The 18,956-nt window shown below is 37.8% G+C and overlaps 1 protein-coding gene across 1 annotated transcript in view; it reads right to left on the bottom strand.

Moving 5' to 3' along the window:
- The window catches only part of dab1a (DAB adaptor protein 1a), a 406,752-nt gene that overhangs the window by 33,031 nt on the left and 354,765 nt on the right, over nt 1-18,956 (bottom strand). Inside the window, 5 exon segments of the mRNA XM_056262791.1 lie at nt 2,727-2,780; nt 6,874-6,936; nt 8,441-8,479; nt 9,727-9,846; nt 10,884-11,015. Coding sequence (XP_056118766.1) covers nt 2,727-2,780; nt 6,874-6,936; nt 8,441-8,479; nt 9,727-9,846; nt 10,884-11,015 — 408 coding nt within the window.

The raw sequence follows: 18,956 nt of genomic DNA, 5'->3' as shown, positions 1-18,956 counted from the left end.
AAACAAAGCAAAACAAAACACCCCAAAACAAAGCAAAACCAAACAAAACACCCCAAAACAAAGCAAAGCAAAACAAAACACCCCAAAACAAAACAAAGCAAAACAAAACACCCCAAAACAAAGCAAAACAAAACAAAAAACTAAGCAAAGTAAAAGAAAAAAACAACTAAACAAAACAGAAAACAAAGAAAAACTAAACAACGAAACAAAATCTTTTTGTCTTTATAATTTGATAATAATTTAATGAAACAGTCCTGCAATGAAAGCTAGAAAAAGTACACAAATATCTCCTAAAAAAAGTTTACTGAAATTTTAATAATTAAAATAATGTATAATTATAATGTGCATTACACAATATACACACTTAGTTTTATAGAAGTGTGTTTGTGCCAAAAACAATGACAATGTTTTCATTGTATTGAAATGCTTATTGAATTTGCCCCAAAATACTGCTGAAAAAAAAAAAACCCAAAGAAGCGCAAATAAATACATATAAATAAATAAATTCAGACCCACAATGTACAGTAGATGCACAACACAAAACAGATTTACAGCCTAACGGTTCAAAAGCCAATTCCGTAGAGCCGAAAGAGTTATTTTATGAGTTGAAGCTGTGCAGATTTCACTTCGGCAGAAATGAAAAAGCTGGGAAAGGCAGGATCAAGAGGCCACGCGACTTAGATTGAAACAGGAGAGAGGAAGAAGGCTGAAAATACGTGCGAGGGAACAGAGAGAAAAGAGTGAGTGGGTGTTTGAAAACATGATGGAAGAGGCGAGAGGAAGAGATGCCAGACAGTGGCACAGGGTGACATGAGGGCTGAGATGAGGAAAATCCAACTCAAACATTGTTTTCCAGGTCTGGAGTGACCCAAACAATTGAATATTGAGGACAGACTCAACCAACTCCAGGGCACGAGGGACTTTTGCAGGGGTTGTATGTGTTGTGATGGTGATTGTGTGAGGGTTTAGGCATTTAGCTGAGCTATACTGAATGAACAGAGCAGCTATAACACAAGAGAGATACAGACAGCAGAGACACTGGCCAGAACATGAAAAGATCAGCCATCTTTCTTTACAACAGTGTTAATGTTGAGGCCAAATGGCCTGACAAGAGATCATCCACCATTTAAAGAGAGAGAGCAAAATTCACTATAACTTCTTGACCAGTTGAATCTCGTTCACAGTACGATCACAGATGCATGAGCACAATTCAAAAAAATGATTGCAGAAGAATGTTTGCCATCTCTCATTTAAATGACTTTATCTGTCAACCCATTTAAGCTACACAGACTTTCTTTTTTTTTATTATTATTGTAAATCATGCATGATTCACGGACATTCATGATGTGGCATTGAAAGAATAGTTCACCCAAATTTAAAGTTCTGTCATGTTGTTTCAACACTCCAAATATGTTCTTCCTCTGTGCTTTTGTCTCGTTTTCTATCTAAACATTCTTAAATAAAGATATATTTACTTGAGAAGCAAAATGACTTATGATATTAAGTGTATTTTTTTCTAAAATAATTATCAAAATTGAACGAGTTTTTGCGTAAAACAAGAAAAAGAATTGCAACAAAAATAAATATGGTTGGTTTAACTAAAAAAAATAGTAAGTTACCTGGTTGCCTTAAAATTTTGAGTTCATTGAAATAAAAAAATTAGTTAATACAATGAGGGAAATTGGTTTAATAAACGGAAAATCAAAATATTATGTTGATTTGACAAAAGATAAAAAAGTTGTGATAACAAATCATGACAATAATTTTTACAGTGAATCGGGTCAGAAAAAATAATCTTCTTTTCGCTTTGAATTGTTTATATTTCTGACCCCATGGCCAGAATTTTTTTCTTGTTTAAGCTTAAACTCACTTGAGCTCATTTTTATCCTTTTTTTTAAGAATATATCAGTTTTTCTTCTCAAATTAAATTTATCTTGATTTAAGAATATTTAGATATTTGTACTAGAAAACAAGACAAAAATACTAAGGAAGAATTTTTTTTTTACAGTAAACTTCCCTGGAACACAAAAGAAGAAGCCCTTTGGAGACTGTTCTAGTTGCTCATTTCCATACAAATATGAATATAGCAAAAATGGTCCGTATGAGTTGTGTTCTATATTCATGTTTTTATTGAATAATTACTTAAATTTCTGCCTGATATTGTGCATGAATCATATGGACCATATTTATGGCGCTTTTATATCCTTTTTAAAGCTTAAAAGACAGTCATAGCAAGAAAAAGAATGAGCACATTCTTCTTTCAAATCTCTGTATTCCATGGAATAAATAAAGTCGTAAATGATTCATGAGAATTTTCTTTTTGGGTGAACTTTCTTGTCAACTTGATTCACAAGGCTGGAATGCCCTCATGAACGCACCAGCTGTCCTTATCATGGGGTGAAGACAAGCGTACATCATGCAAAAACCGACCAATCACGTAATGCCCACCACCCAAACAGCTAGATTTTCACAAAGAAAATGAAACAAACACAAAAACCACACATATACACAACCAGCCAAAAAAACGCACAAACACCGGGGGTAAATTAAGAGTGCACAGTCTATGCGGTTTACTGTAAGCCGGGAAATGAGAGCTGCTGAACTCCTCACGGGACTCGAGACAGGGAGCGGAAACATGCTTGATGCTTGGTGGTTTACACATTGAAAGGTTTGCCAGAGAGAGGCACAGGATAGTCACATAAACAAACACACACAGGTCCACTCACTGGATGTCGCTTTGGGACGTCATAAACTCCCTCCTTTTGTTGGCTGGTAGGGACCTGGTGTGGACAGGGAGCCCAGCCAAATGCACAGTTAACATGACAAGTTACCATTAGTTCAGATTTCAGCAAGAGATTTTACAAGGTCAATGCAGAATGCAAATTTGATGCTTCCTGAAGAGCAAAATGAGCCATTGTCTGTGTATTAAGTGTTCTAATTAATAATATAAGTGCAAGATGCAGAAAATAGTGCATAGTATCGAAATTGAAATTGAGCTTGAATAATAATAATAATAATAAATATTTGTATTATTAATAACAAATTTATATTTGATTTATAATAAATGTTTTAGATAAAATAAATCAAAATAATATCAATATAATTGTACAGTGTGCATGATAAATATTTTCTTTTCTATTATTGATCAATAAGTTATGACAACATGTGTTTTTACATTGCCTTAACTCAAAAGTTATAAGAAAATAAGAAAATTTATAAGTTATACAAGACATACATTTTTTAAGTCAGTTTAGCATAATTTAAGTTGAAGTTGAACTAAAATTCCAAGTTGATTGTACTTAAAAATTTAAGGTAGTAACTTTTTTTTTTTTACAGTGTACCATCATTTTCATGTTCAAATTAGACGGGCTAGAAAAGATGCAGATCCTTTCTTTGTCTGTTATTTTCATGTCTTCTCTCTCTCTTTAATTTGCCATTGTTCTTAATTTCCCTCTTGCTGAGAGACTGATTGCCGCTGTGTTTTTATTTGATCGTATACTTGAAGTGATCTTTCCATTTCTTTTATTCAAAGATCACACAGCGACAGCAATGATTAATCATTCTCACTCTTTCATTTGGAGAAAGGGCAGAGGAGAGACCTGCTGCTTTCCTCTCACAGCAGAGTAATTTCTCCATGCAGACTTTGGAAATCTCCCTACGCTCAGCATCAATCCCTCAATGCTATCTAAACTTTACCAGAGCCAAAACTACTTGGGACCCAAGGGGCCCGCTGGAGGTCAAGGTTACTTTTGCATAGTGTTAGCTTCGGTTAATCAACATATCTTATTATGAGATGCTGTTCTATAAGGTTAAGGGATTTTAGATAGAGTTTCTTTACCATTTTTTCCTTTAATAGGGTTCCCGTTAGCCTGGGAAAACCCAGACAACTTCCGGCAAATTTAGATTTGCTCTGAAAGTTAGTCTGGCAAAGAGCTCATTCAAGCCCATTTCCAATCTGTCGAAATCGAGGCACCAATCAGAAACGTTGGGGCGGGCTTTACACGATGACGACAGCGCTGGGATTTTGAAGCAGATTTTAGCCTACATTACAAAGATGGATGCGGCCGTCGAACATCACTCGTTCGAATCAGCTATCACGTCTGTTTTAAGAGATTTGAACGTTTTCTTTTTGTTAAAAACCGAGCAAAGAACAACATTCGGAGATGTTTCTCCGCCGCTCTGCATACGTCATCTCCTTCATCGCTCTGATTGGTTTTAGGTCTATCCGCGACGTCCGTTGGTGACGCCCCTCTGGAAATGATTTGTCTATGACGCTTTGCCAGACCATAACTCTGTTACAACTGAGAATGGTCTGGTTTTAACCAGGCTAGGTTCCCGTATAACAATTAAGAGAATACGCAATACAGGCAAAACTATTGTTTTTTCAGGCACTGGTAAATTTTGAGATTTTGGGCTATTTTTGCTTCCATTTTTTTTTCAGACTAGTGGAAAGAAAACATCCAAAATACACAAGCGATTATTTTATTACAGTTTTATCTATTTGCGTCTGTACATTTCAACTACAATACAGTACATATCTTTTCCAAAACAATTGTCTTAATGCACTGTGATAAGTCAACTGGATAAAGTATGGTATTTATTAGTTAAATGTTTTACCCTATTCACCTGTAGTGTCTTGCTTTAAGTTTGGGGGAAATCATTTTTAGGAATATTGCACACAAATTTGTAACCAGTGGTATTTTTTAAAGCTAAGCATAGCTTAAAAAATGTAGATAAACTATTGAAATATCCATGACTTTATCATTTTATTTTTAATTCCCATATATTTCCATGGTGCTCCGCAATATAACCACGATCCGATTGATGCCATTTATACAGCTTCAGTCTTGACATTGGATATCTAGAGAAGACAAATCTCTTATTCTCTTCATTTATGTTACCCTATTTCATCACTGTTAGCAAAGACCAAAAGTGATTTTCACGCAGATTCAATTTGACTCGGCCAATCTGGCTTTTTGTTTGATATGAGATCAGGTGTTAGCTGATCCTGTTTTATTGATGTGACAGCAACCAGATGTCTCTTTCATGCTCCTGAGTTTCCCATATCTGTCCTGATGTCAGCAACAAGTGAAGGAGTTTGTGAAGTGTCAGCTTAGCGCTTGAGAACCGAGCAGATATTTGAATTTACAGGGTATAATTTGGTCCCCGATGGCGTTTCAAGCTTTCGCGGAGCTACTTAACTGAATGCGACATTAAGTCGGCTCTGTAAAAAGTTGTGGAGGAGAGAGACTGGCAAAGTGTTGGGGCACTGATGTGTTTATTGTTTAGCTTGGCAGTGTCTCTTTTTGACTCAAGCCACAGGTGACAAAACAAAGCAGCACCTGAGGATACAACACCTGCTGTTGTCTTGGTCATGGCGCTTGGAGCACGAAACATTGCTGGGTGTAAATCTTTGAAAGGGCCGTCACGCTGAATTAGTGTGGCTTGGCGAAGCACTCTGTTCTAATTCACAGGTGGGACTCTGTCAGATACACAGTGGAGCTGTCAGTATAGCTGCACCATCAAAACCAAGGGATTCTTCTAAAGTGTTATTTAAAGAAGAATGCCGGTTTGTTTGGAGGCTCCCTATTGGCAACCTGTGTTGGTCCATGAAAAGCTGTTAATGATAGACCTAATAATTCATTACATTTTATATAGCGCTTTTCTTGGCACTCAAAGCGCTTTACATAGAAGGGGGGATCTCCTCAACCACCACCAATGTGCAGCATCCACCTGGATGATGCGACGGCAGCCATATTGCGCCAGAACGCCCACCACACACCAGCTTACTGGTGGAGAGGAGACATAGTGATGAAGCCAATTGGTATATATATATATGGGGATGATTAGGAGGCCATGATGGACAGAGGCCACTGGGCAAATTTGGCCAGGATGCCGGGGTTACACCCCTACTCTTTTGAAAGACATCCTGGGATTTTTTGTGACCACAGAGAGTCAGGGCCTCGGTTTAACGTCTCATCCGAAGGACGGTGTATTATGTTTTTCCAACTGACGGATAGTATTGTGTTGTGGACGGCGAAAGTCATTTCAACACACTGTAAAAATGACCGTTCGAAGTAAATAAAACAAAGATTATTGGAGTATATTTTACAAGAAAATACGATTTCAGTCGTTCTCCTTCAATTTGTTTGACATTTATTTGTAGTTATTTGTGAAATTTACAAGAAATTTCTGTGCGAAAAAGGTAAATCCACATTATATATACATATATAATTTTTTTTTATAATAATTTATAATATAATAAAAAAGATTTTAGATTTCTTTCAAGCAGGAGTGTAGGAAAAATCTGAAAAATCAGGGGTGACATTATAAACCTCATCAGCCTGGCTCATGAATATTAATTAGGTGAAGTAATCAGTTTTTTAAACTATGAAAAATATGAGAAACTACGCCGTTATTTATTTATTTAAAATGTAAAATATGTATTTCAATGAATTTGAGTAGAACTTGTAAATTATGTTTTTGACAGTGTTAATCATATTTTACAATGGAACATTATAAAACATATTGCAATTAATATTACAATCATTTATGGAATAAAATATACATTTATTGTTAACATTTTTATTGAATTAGTCCAATTTAAAATAGCAGATTTATCTTTCAGAGCTGGCAAACTTCCAATTCTCAGAAAAATAAAAAAATACAGTACTATAGTATGTTGTCACATGTTCAAATCCCCCACAAATATTATTTTGCATGGACATATGCTACTCTGAATTGTTTGTTTTGTACTTTAATAATAATCTAAGTCAATTGTTACTAGTGGTGAACATGTTTTCAAACTAATATTGAAATCTGATTATGTAATTATCAGTTAAAAGGTACCATTATTAAGATTTGGTAGTGTACCTGATATATGCTCTCCTCTGATTGGTCACGGATGGGCTCGTGTCCCGCCTCAAATACAATGTACTACAACATCGGCAGCAGAAGAAGATAAAAAGGCAAAGGGACAGGGAAAAGGTGAGTGCGAAAAGAAAAGAGAAAAGGAAGAAGACTGATTGATCACACAGAATCAACAGCGGCCCCCAGGAGTAGCGCAGTGACCCCTGTAGCCTTGAGGGACACAGCGGACGGTTCATGTTTCACTGCAACTACAACTATGATAGTTTCAATGCAGAGAAGGATATTCACTCTCTACATTCGAGACAACTTAAAATAACAATAAGAACAAAAATAAGAACATTTCGGAAGGAAGAATCACAAGTTGTTCTTTCTGACCCACGCCTCATGCATATATTCAGTTTGATTTCGGCCTTTAAAATTTCATCATCCCATTTTTTTTCTGTGTATCCGTACCCCTCTGTTTCTGTACCTGCGAACAGGGCAATGTTATGAATTTTACAACGTTAAGGAGAAATAAATCAAAGTCTAAAACCCAATGCTGCATGTTTCTTTAACGATGCATGCTAATGTTAGCTTAGCAGGGGTAACAAAACTTTCCCAGAGTTGGTCTGCATTTAAAATGCTAACCACTAAGTTTTAGGGATAATTTAGAAATGGCAGACCCGTTTAAACCCATAGCTGTGATATATTCCTCCATAACGCAGGGACCACACAGAGATGAGAGCGATTTTTGGCAAGCGACATTCTAGCTAATTGCTAATTCCTGTCCATTCAAGACCACATTAATGCTAATGGCAAAATCGTCTCCATTTTCTGTGACATTAGATCTAATGGCTTAGTCGTTCTCATTTACAAACTACTGTCGCCATTGGCCATTTCATTCTGTTACACGGTTAGCCATTGGCTAATTCTCTTCTTCTCTAGCCATCTTAACAGCAAATTGATAGTGCTTATCAGGTCTTTGCTATACTGCAAGTAATGGCTGACTCTTAAGCTAACTGCTAGGCCTAAAAGCAATGTTTCTCATTTCTCTTCTACTTTGTTAGTAACAGCCAATGGACGCCCAGTCTTGCTTTTTAAAGATACACTCCAATCATACACAATAGAATACATAGAAGGCTAGATCATTCGCATTATGATGCACACCGGACAATACGGAAAGGCAATGTAATGCATGTAAACACACACACACACACACACACACGCAGCCCAGATGAGATGTGTTAAAGCTGTCTGTTTTCAGTACAAAATAAAGGAGGCTCCCAGAATCGCTCTTGCATCAGAGTTTTATCAGTATATTCCCAATTCATGAAAAGGAAAAGTTAACAACACTTTGCAGCGATGATTCACAGTTTACTTCTAAGAAATGATGAAATAACAAGACTTATTAATTCAGGAGGAGTGAGGAAAGAGCAGAGAAAATGGAGTGGAATCATTTATTTCTGTAAATGAGATTAAACGCATATTACTGAGCAGGGAGCACTGTTTAAAGCGACAGTGAGAGGCACACTAAATTGACAGCGTACATCCAGGCAGACATAATGATTAACGATTTATTTCAAAGCGTTACCTGATACACGGGATCCTCCACATCTTCCTCCAAAATGGTCTGCAGGAGTGATCACACAGAGGGAGTGATTGAAGGAAGGAGAGCATTGGTAGAGGGAAACGGGAGAGGTGATTATGACGAGAAAAAGAAGCCAGTTTTTGGTAATTTATGTAAAAACAGAGCAAAAGCACAATTTCAACATCAGCCAGTGAAAAGAGGAACAGAAATGCGGCCTGCACAGGACGAAAGGAGGGATTTTGTCTCGATTGAAAAAGCAGTGTGAAAGAAATCACTCTGCAGATATGCACATGAGACTCAACAGAGAGAGAGAGAGAGAGAGAGAGAGAGAGAGAGAGAGAGAGAGAGAGAGAGAGAGAGAGAGAGAGAGAGAGAGAGAGAGAGAGAGAGAGAGAGAGAGAGAGAGAGAGAGAGAGAGAGGAAAGAGCTGACGATTGGTGCGCACTGTGGGATTTTGCCACTGTTTTGTCGTGTGAGATTATTAATTTAGGAATAGTAAAAAGATTTGGTAACACTTTAGTTTAGGGTCCAATTCTCTCTATTAATTACTTGCTTATTAGCATGCATATTACTAGCATTTTGGCTGTTTATTACTACTTATAAAGCACATACTGTGTTAATACCTTATTCTTCATGACCATATTTTACATCCCTTAATCCTACCCAATACCTAAACTTAACAACTACCTTACTCTATTAATAAACAGAAATTCTGAGTTTATTAGGAAAAAGTCATAGTTAATAGTGAGAATTGGACCCTAATATATACAGTATACCCCATATATACTGTATATAATAGGGCTGTGCAACGATTAATTATGACTGTTATATATATATATATATATATATATATATATATATATATATATATATATATGAGACAGTTGTTGTTGTACAGTCTGCCTCCTTGTTTACCCACTTCTCATTAATTTACAATCTTACAAGCAACAGTTGAAAAAAATAATAACAATATAAAAAAATGTAAAAAACCTTCTGTGCACTCGGCCTCATATGAGTATAATTATGTTATTCTCTGAGATAAATAATAAATATGCCTTCACGGAAATGTGTTGTTTCTGTATTTTCACCCTTTTTGTATTTCTTTATTTCATTTATTTCACACATTTCATTATTCCCTTTTGAGTTTGTTGCTGTTTCTCTTTTACGCCACTCTCGTTCGTCTGCAGACGTATATGCGGCCGTATTCTGACCGAGCATTAGAAATTGTAAATTCTCTTTGGGTTTCTGAGTTGATGCGAGTGTGAAGGTTTCATGCGTGTGCGTGTTACCTGATAAACAGCTTGTTCGCATTGCTTGTCCTTCTGAGCTTTCTTCTCAATCTCCTCCCTCTGTTTAATCTCATAAATCAACTGGAAAAGGTCACGGAGGTCAAGGATCACAGGCTCAGCCTGGGAATACATGCAGAAAGACAGGCAGAGAGACAGATTTATAGAGGCAAAGAGGGGGAGAGAGAAGAAGTAACATGATCTTCTCAATAAGGATCCATATCTGCTGTATTTCCAGCAATTCAGAGCGAAAAGAAAAAGAAACAAGAAAAAAAAGCACTTCTTAACCTCTTATTCAGCTGCTTTTAAATCTGCCAGATGAGAGGTGACAGAACAAAGTGCTTTACGTTTGAAAGGGCAGGGTCAGATCAAATTTCACTCTTTGTAGTTACATTAAAAATGCATCTCCTTCCCAGTGAAGCCTAAATGTCACTAATATCTCAATAACTACATGGATGAAAATGCCCTCAAAACTCGCCTTGGGTATTTTTCTGCTGCTTATTACAGCAGATTCATTGAAGACTTTATCTGAGGAAAGTTTGTTTGTAAAATAAACCCCTGGAAGTTTAAAGAAAACAGCCAAAAGCACCATGGTATTTGTATCTAATACCATCCCTATACCACAATACTGATACTGCCACAGTACTTAAAGGCAGAAAAAAGAAGGAAAAGAGAGATGGGGAGAAACAGCAGGAAACGACAACATGAGGTTGGAAAAATGTATAAATGAGAGCCATTACTGTAGCAGGAGTGAGTGAAAATAGCGCAGGAACATGTTGCCATTGCTTTATCTTTATGTGTTTGCTGGGTCACTTGTAGTTCACAGTGAGAGAGCGATGGATGGGGGGAGAGAGAGAGAGAGAGAGGACAGCAGATACTCATCGTCCCAGTATGGAAATCGATTGAGCAACTGCAACAGAAGCGCAGCACTGCAGACTAGAGCAACGCAACAACAAAGAACAGCCGCAGAAACAACAACACAGGGGCAAAGTCAGAAACAGACTGAGGGAATGAACGCCAGTCAGGGACAGAGTCTTTATAGGAAGCTGTCATAGCAGCGAACGGACTGTAGTTCATCATATACTCATGGTTTTGAAACATACTTTTGGATATTTAACGCATGTGAAAATTTGAGACAATTTTCAGGTATGAGTACTTACAGACTGAGCAGTTTTGATGGCCACAAACCGATGGTTTCCTTCTTTCCCACATACATAACCAAAGGCTCTGTGGTCCGTGATATCCTTTGCAATGTAGGAAATCTCATGAACTGCATGGTGGTGCTGAAGAACCTGTGGACAAAAACAAAAACAAAGTTCTTTAGAGCTGCATATACAGCTAGAGGAGGAGATGAAGTTTAGCTTTGATATCAGACATTTTGACTCCCTGAATTATGTAAAAAAAAAAAAAAAAAAAAAATCAAAATAAACCACTGACACTTTCAAACAATGAAGTCATTGTCACATGTGTTATGATTCCCGTCTTGTGTTCCCCTTGTCTTGTGTGGACTTATGTTATTTCCTGTTTTGCGCCATGTTTTGTAGTCCTTTGTAGTTTTTACCACGCCAATCACTCAGGGTGTATTCACACCAGGAAAGTCTGATAGTTCACTTGCTTTGGTCCGGACCAAATACAATTTTTTTTTTTTTTTTTTTTGTACGGTTCGCTTTCACACTGCTCTTTTTGGAAGTGAACCAAAATTTGTAAACAAAACCACACGTATGCTAAGGTCGTCCATTCATTGGACAAGGATTCTCAAGTAGGGAAATCAGGAAGTGCAAAAAAGGCTCAGCATGGAGATATTTCGTACTGCAATATTTGTTATTTTACTAATTTTGTGTTATTCTGTACAAACGCAATATGAAGAAACTGCGCAGAAGACGGATAAGGTATAAAGTTTTCATTCATAGAGAGGGGCTATGTTCACACATTCAAATAATGAGATTCTTATTGTATATACTGCTAACAAGTGTTGTCAATGTTAACGCTTGCGATTAAGTTTGTCCAGTTTAACGCAGCATCATCCTTGTATTGTAACTATCGTTACATAATATGAACTGCAAAAGCTTTTTTTGCATCTATGCGCGATTAGACTAAAGATCACGCTCTGTATGTGAATGTCCTGATGCACACACTCATTCATTCATTCCATTCCAATGATGCACACACACGACGCGCAGAAAGACGCGCAACAGTATCGTGTGGCCAGACAGCGCGCCGGAATGGAATTCTCTTTCGCACTTGAACAACAATAACACAAACCATTATGCCAAAATCTCCGACTATGGAAGCCTGTTAACTCAAAGGCGCAGTGCTTTCTTGCAATTGGGTCGGTTCATGTTCACACCGTAAACGAACCGTACCAGAGTTCATTTGTAACCGTAGCGAGACCACCTCTTCAGCTGGGTCTCGGTTCGGTTGTTTGGTCCGCACCCGAGTTCGATTGCTGTATTCACACCCGCCCAAAAGGTCCGCACCAAGGGGGGAAACGAACTAGAGTTCGATTCAATCGAACCAAACGAGGCAGGTGTGAATACACCCTCAGAAAGTTGTCATAACAGAACTGAACTTTATGGTCAACTGAACCCAGATGTGCACCAAAACCTCCAGTGTGTCAACGACAAAGTTACTGCCTACTTGAACATTTATTTTTCATCATTTGAGTTCAAGCTCTACACTCCCCTTTCAAAGGACTGAAGCTTGAGGTTTTTTGTACCCAAACTGAACTTTATGGTCAACTTAACCCAGGTGTGCACTGAAACCTGTTCTGTGAAAGCAAAAATGTTACATCCGAGCACCCGCTTAAACGTAAAAATCCAACTACAGAGTACAGACATTGAATGGCCATGGAAATGAAGGGATACATTAACCCAGAGAGGGAATTGGAGGGCAGAAATAGGTCAAGAGCTCGGAGCGAGTCGTCCTCCAGGATGATGGCTGAAACACCAGGGTCTCGGCACTAGTGTCAGCCTCCTGCCGCTGAAGAGCAATCATCTGCTGAAATCTACTGCAAGTGGCAATCTTCCCCTCACCACCCACTTCATCTAGAGTCATTAAAACATCACTAACACAATACACACGCCACATGCCGCATGCACGGGGGGAGACGCACCCCCATGGGCCTGGCAGTTAACTCGAGAGTTGCAACAGGGGATGACATCTTATGACAACCCGTCTGACTGCGAGGTGCTATTTTCCCTGCTGAAATATGAAGTGTTGTCAGTGATGTGTTAAACAAACTTTGAGAAAGAGGGTTTGCTTTGTTAAAAAAAAAAGAAAAAAGTTTGGAATAAGGTTAACGGGCGGCTTTCATTATCAAACTATCATGCCATGTGCCCACACAAACTTAATGATTTCACACTTAAAAACTGAGCATGACGATTTCACATTTACATTTTCGGTGGTGTGACAGGCCTTGCGAAAATGTGGTACACTTTAGTATATTTATAGAAAGAGTACTTATAAGTAACCTACAGTAAGTGTTTTTGGACTCTTAATTGCATGTTGTTTACAATTACTGTAGAGGGGTGCAATCCCGCGGCACCGAATGCAACAGAGTGCATGGGTTCACCCAAAATATAATTATCTAATACTAACAGCGCGCAAACGTCTGTTATCTGGAGATCTGAAGCATTGTGTGTGTGGAAATTGAAAAGAAAACAGCCTATAGACACCGGAATGAGACAGAATCTAACCTGAAAAATCAGCAAACCTCTTTCTACAGCCTTTTTCGGGCGGGAATGGGACAAAATGTGAATGTTTTAGGTGGGAGCGGGATAACATATTTTTGGCGGAAGCGGAATTGAAAAATCCATCCTGTGCAGATCTATAAATTACTGTTGCCTATGTGAAAATGTATTATAGTTTAAATTTGAATTAGATGCAGTTATTTTAACTTAAGTGCATCTTTAAATGTATTTTCGTAACTTTTGAAATACGGTATATGTACAGACAAGCATTTATGGTAAACTAAATATACTTTAATGTAATTTCTACTGAAGGTGTCGTGTCATGTCATGTATTTAAATATATTTCTAAGTGTAAATTTTTAGAAAAGTATTTCCTTTAAATGTAATATTAACAAACACGCTAAAATGAAGTACTTTATATATGCTTTAATATGTTCGTCAACACATCAAAATAACATTACTTCAAAACAATATTATACATATTATGTAATATGTAATAATACATATTAAAACAATGATTTAAAATGTAGTGTAAAATAAAACTTTCAATTTGACATCTCTTTTTAAAAATGTGTTAAGAAACATCTCTTTATGTATAATTAATAAGCCTTTTATTTGAACCAAAAACTGGTTCACTGATTGATTTAGTCGTGGATTTTATGTCATCTTTTGTGGTGTTTCGACCTCTGGTTTCACCAATGTGGCATTCACAGCAAGCTTTGGATACAGTTATTTTACACAAAAATACATTCCTTTTCATTCACTATATTAACTTGAAAAGCAAATCTCTGGGTTCCCAGTGAATAAATTGCTTGTTTTCCAAGAATGCTGCTTGTAATACAAAATGAAACAGTCCTACCAACTGCAGACTTTAATCTTTCAAGTGCTTTTCTGGGTTTTAGATGCAAAATCTTCGGCACATAACTGCGTTTCAATTCCTTCTGGGCAGTTTAAAATTGGAAGCATAGAAAATCCTTGAAAGATTAATTACTTGTGTGCCTATTCAACGCCAGCCTCCCTCTCACTAGCTCACAGAATGCAATGTTTGCCGCGAGCTTGGGTAGTGAGTCCTGTGTTATCGCAGCACATGGGCCGCTTCCATCATAATGACCCATAATCTGCAGGTCATTCACACACGTAAGAACTCGTGCTCAATAATATGCACAGCACCATACGGCGATGATTCATCAGAACAGCGCGTTTCAGATTGCTACCTTTTGTGGCTCTCATTCATTCCCTTTCTTTCGTTCAAATCATCACAGCGGGCCCTACGACCTCTGAGGTCACTCCACTGCATTGACGGTGACACTGTTACCATGTGAAGATACACTAAGCATCACGCTTCTAAGAGCTGGGTCAGAAAAGGGCACGCTAGCACTGCTCCAAATCTAGCAACCTGCCTAGACATTAGCATTTTAAGGCTTCATATACATGTACACGTGAAAGCTGTTCATTGTTATGTTGGCTTTCAAGATACAACATTCTGGACAAAGCATTAAAAAAAAAAAAAGAATAAGGTGGCCAACATAGCATGAGAAATGTTCATTAAAAATATACTTAAAGTGTGTAGTTTCAGAACTAAACAGGATAGCTAGAACACAGCTGGAACTGAATGCCATGATTGGACAAACATTTCATGGTCATATGACTTATACAGATGATGTTTTTATACATTAGCCTATATATATATATGTTTATCTGAGTATCAAACTGTTAGCTTAGTGTGATGCTAAATCCATTTATTATAATAAATTGTGCAAGCCTTCACATGAAGCGCGGTATTGGTAAGTTGCTGCCTATGTATCTACATACGCACATCCTGAGTTTTGCTGAGTTAGACGCCTTGCTGGGTCAACATGTTTTGTTTATCCTGGAACAACATTTCTGTCAGAAAATTTAGTCCTAACCCTATCCCAACCCCTGAACCTAACCTTACCCAACCCATAAGTTATCTCTAAAATCAGAGAGAAATGACAGGTGAATAACACTGATGTAGAAGCACCTAACCCTGGTTGTAAGACTAAACTTGACAATCTGTAAATTGTCCCTCAAATCTGATTGGTTGATTGGAATGTTGTTCCAGAATCAATAAAGACGTTGATCCGGGCACATGTTAAACTTGGTGCAATCAGGTTCTGGGTATACATACACTCTACAGACCATTTTAAATTAGGTGCATCTTAGTTAGGGTGCTACCTATGTTGTTTTGGAACAGACCCATCCAATGACCAATATGATTTAAAGGCATAGGGTTCAGGTTATTCACAGCCGTCAAAGAATTATAAATACAAAGGCCTAAAACAAAAGCCCTGCCCTGTTTAATCGCACCCTGAGGGAACGCACATACAACTTAATGACAATACACAAACAGAGCTCATAATGAGGTTTTAGTGACTGGGGACGTGTCCAACACTGGTGATGATGAGTGAGTGTGTGTGTGTGTGTGTGTTTGCTTATCTCTGGGTGCTGCTGTATAACACTGGTTTGAGGAGAGGGGAGACAGCGGAAAGGGAACGCTGGTGTTACAGAGATAATGAGGATCTAGAGTCCGACGCTAAGCTCTTCAAAACCACACATTCACAGCTAATTAACCAGCCGCTTGACTCCCGTACACACTCGCACACACACATTAGCCACGGCTTCATTAGGTCCTTGTGTAGCTACGGGGCAATAGTTAGAGATAAAGTGCACGTTTTAGCCCTTATTTCATATCGTTTTGGAGCTGGCTATGCGTAAGCTTTGCCGCTGGCTTACGCCGACCGAGCTCAGAGACGGAAAGACAAGGGAAAAAAGAGGACAAAGTGTCCCAAAACAGGACGTTTTTTTCGCCCTAAATCAGTGCAGATGAGGGACAGCAGCTCCAGAATCCCTTCAGAGCTTGGTGCCGTCCATTGTTTGCCATCCAGCGAGGGAGGATTATACAAGGACTATCTGGGTTTTGCAAATGAGTCTGCCTAGAAGAACAATTCTTTCAATTTCATCTCCCGGTCTTGTTCAACACGCTATACAGCGAATTACTTTATCTACATGGTCTTGCTCCTCAAATGGAGGCCCTTTCTGTTCAATAGTATCTTCTCCCTAAGTGAAGAAGTTCATGACTGTTCGGTAGTGTGTGTGTGCAGGTGTTAACAGGCGGGACTATCGATACACTATCCTGCCCAGAGGGAGGTCAGCAAGTGAAACTGTAACAATCCTCTGCCGCGAGGAACAGACTCTGTTTGAGGATGATAAGAGCCTCTTAATGACATCACTTCAAACTGACACGACACTTCAGATCCACATCTAAGCGCACATCAGAACAAAATGCAGCCTTTCGAATGTTTTTCTGGGGGTTTTGTACTGCTCTGTGACACCGGTTTTTCCCTGACCTCAGGAAACTATTATGAATGAAATGAAAAAGAAGTATCTTATAATCACCGGGGTTGCATTCATTTGATTACAAATACAGTACAGCTGTATTGCATAATAGTATTAGAATTTAAATTAACTGCTTTCTATTTCAATATATTTTAAAATGTGTTTATTCCTGTGATGGCAAAGCTGAATTTTCAGCATTAATCCAGTCTTCGGTGTCACATGATCTGTCAGAATTAAATTACAATAATGCTGATTTTCTACTCAATTATTATTATTTTTTTTCAATGTTGAAAACAGTTGTGCTGCTTAATATTTTTGTGAAAACCAGGATGCCCTCAGGATTCTTTGATGAATTAAGGTCAAAAGAACAGCATTTCTTTAAAATAAAATCTTACTGACCTTAAACTTTTGAACGGTAGTGTATATACATATTTACACACATACAAATTGAATTGATGGTCTGACTGTATTTCCCCAACCAACCAACCAACCAACCAACCAACCAACCAATCAATCAATCAACCAATCAATCAACCAATCAACCAATCAATCAACCAACCAGTCCATCCATCCATCCATCCATCCATGGCTAGTAAGAAATATGTATGTCATTGTAAAATTTCTCATAGTAGAAAGAGAGAAGGGTGAGAAAGAAACTGAGTGCACATACAAAGTGACAGTGGTTGGATTGGGCATGTAGCGACGCTCTAATTGTTCAATATTTCACTCTCCAAGCACAATCTTCACATCTGTTGCCTTGAAGCCTGTCCAAAAAGTCGAACCAGAGAAAAGCGACTCATCATCCATTTATCATAAGCGAGAGGAGGGAACGAGGAGGAAAAACTAATTTTTCTGTCTCCTTTACTTGTTTAGAGGTGAAAACAGAGAGAAAAATCAGAGAAGAGGAATTACAGATTGAACAACCAATGTTCCAAGGTCTCATTTAAAGGGTGACTTGTGAAGGTAATTGTTCAGAGACAGAAATGATAGAATACGCCATAAAGAAATGCACGATCATCGCTGAATGAAGTTTCTATTCAGGAGTATCTAAGCAGCCTTTGCCTTGTGAATTGCCCTTTGATGGAATGGTTTTATAATGGACGACAACTCTCGAGCCTTTACTGTTAATTTGCTTCTTTTTAAACATTTACTCTTTGATCCAAAATGATGTAAAAAATTTGAAAATATTATTTAATTGTGTGTATTATGACAGCATAAAATGTTAGCGGTGTAATTAGCCTCAAGTGTCAAAATTCTCCATTTTGTTCCAAAAATTGTATCTCCACAACTGTCATTTCTATCAGAGAATTGATTAAATAAATCATATAAATGTTGTTCTTTTGAACTTTCTATTGATCAAAGTATACTGATAAAAAAGTATCAGAGTGTCCACAAAAATGTTAAGGAGCACAACTCTTTTCAACACTGATGATATTAAGAAATGCTTCTTGAGCAGCAAATCAGCATTTTAGAATGATTTTTAGATCATTTGACACTGAAGACTGACGTTGAAAATTCAGCTTTGATGTCAATAATTCTATCCCTTATAACTCATCTTACATCATTATCAATTAGAGAGACTTTATTTTCAAAAAAGTTTCTTTTGAAAACCAAAAATTCTAAAAGTACACTGGGCCAAAACTGCCCATAGTTGAAGAAACCCCCTTAATCATGCTAAAAGTGAGAAATCTAGAAAGATTAAAGCTCAGAAGGGCACAGAACAATGAAGAACACTACAGAACAGAGGACAAATGTGCCCAACCAACACTGTTACATCACTGAATGTAAGCTGAACTGTGAGTAGATTAAAAGCAGTCAGTAAAATACATAGTCAACTATCGAAGTCTACAGATCTGTACGATCAAACCACTAGCACATCCTTTACAGTGTCAACTCACAGCCATATGAACCTGAACCATCAGAGAGCATGACATGCCGATGAATTTGTAAGCATACTGTATGTGAATGTGTTTTGCTGTAAATCACAGAGAGCTCCATTTCTGGTGTGTCACAGTAAAGGTGGATTGATGTCTAAAGAGCTGAGAAGCAGCCGACCTCAACATCAGGAACACAGAGTAAATCATAAATTCAGTCGGGAATGATTCTGCATCAATCTTGACAATTCTGATCAACAAAATGTCCTTTTGTCACTTCCGCTGTGCCGTACATGTAGGCATATATGCATGC

The sequence above is a fragment of the Rhinichthys klamathensis genome, unplaced genomic scaffold (assembly GCF_029890125.1).
Source record: "Rhinichthys klamathensis goyatoka isolate OS25496 unplaced genomic scaffold, OSU_Roscu_1.1 h1tg000196l_1, whole genome shotgun sequence".
Taxonomy (NCBI): domain Eukaryota; kingdom Metazoa; phylum Chordata; class Actinopteri; order Cypriniformes; family Leuciscidae; genus Rhinichthys; species Rhinichthys klamathensis.
Note: the sequence above shows the minus strand (reverse complement) of the source record. Positions and strands in the feature narration are given on the sequence as shown.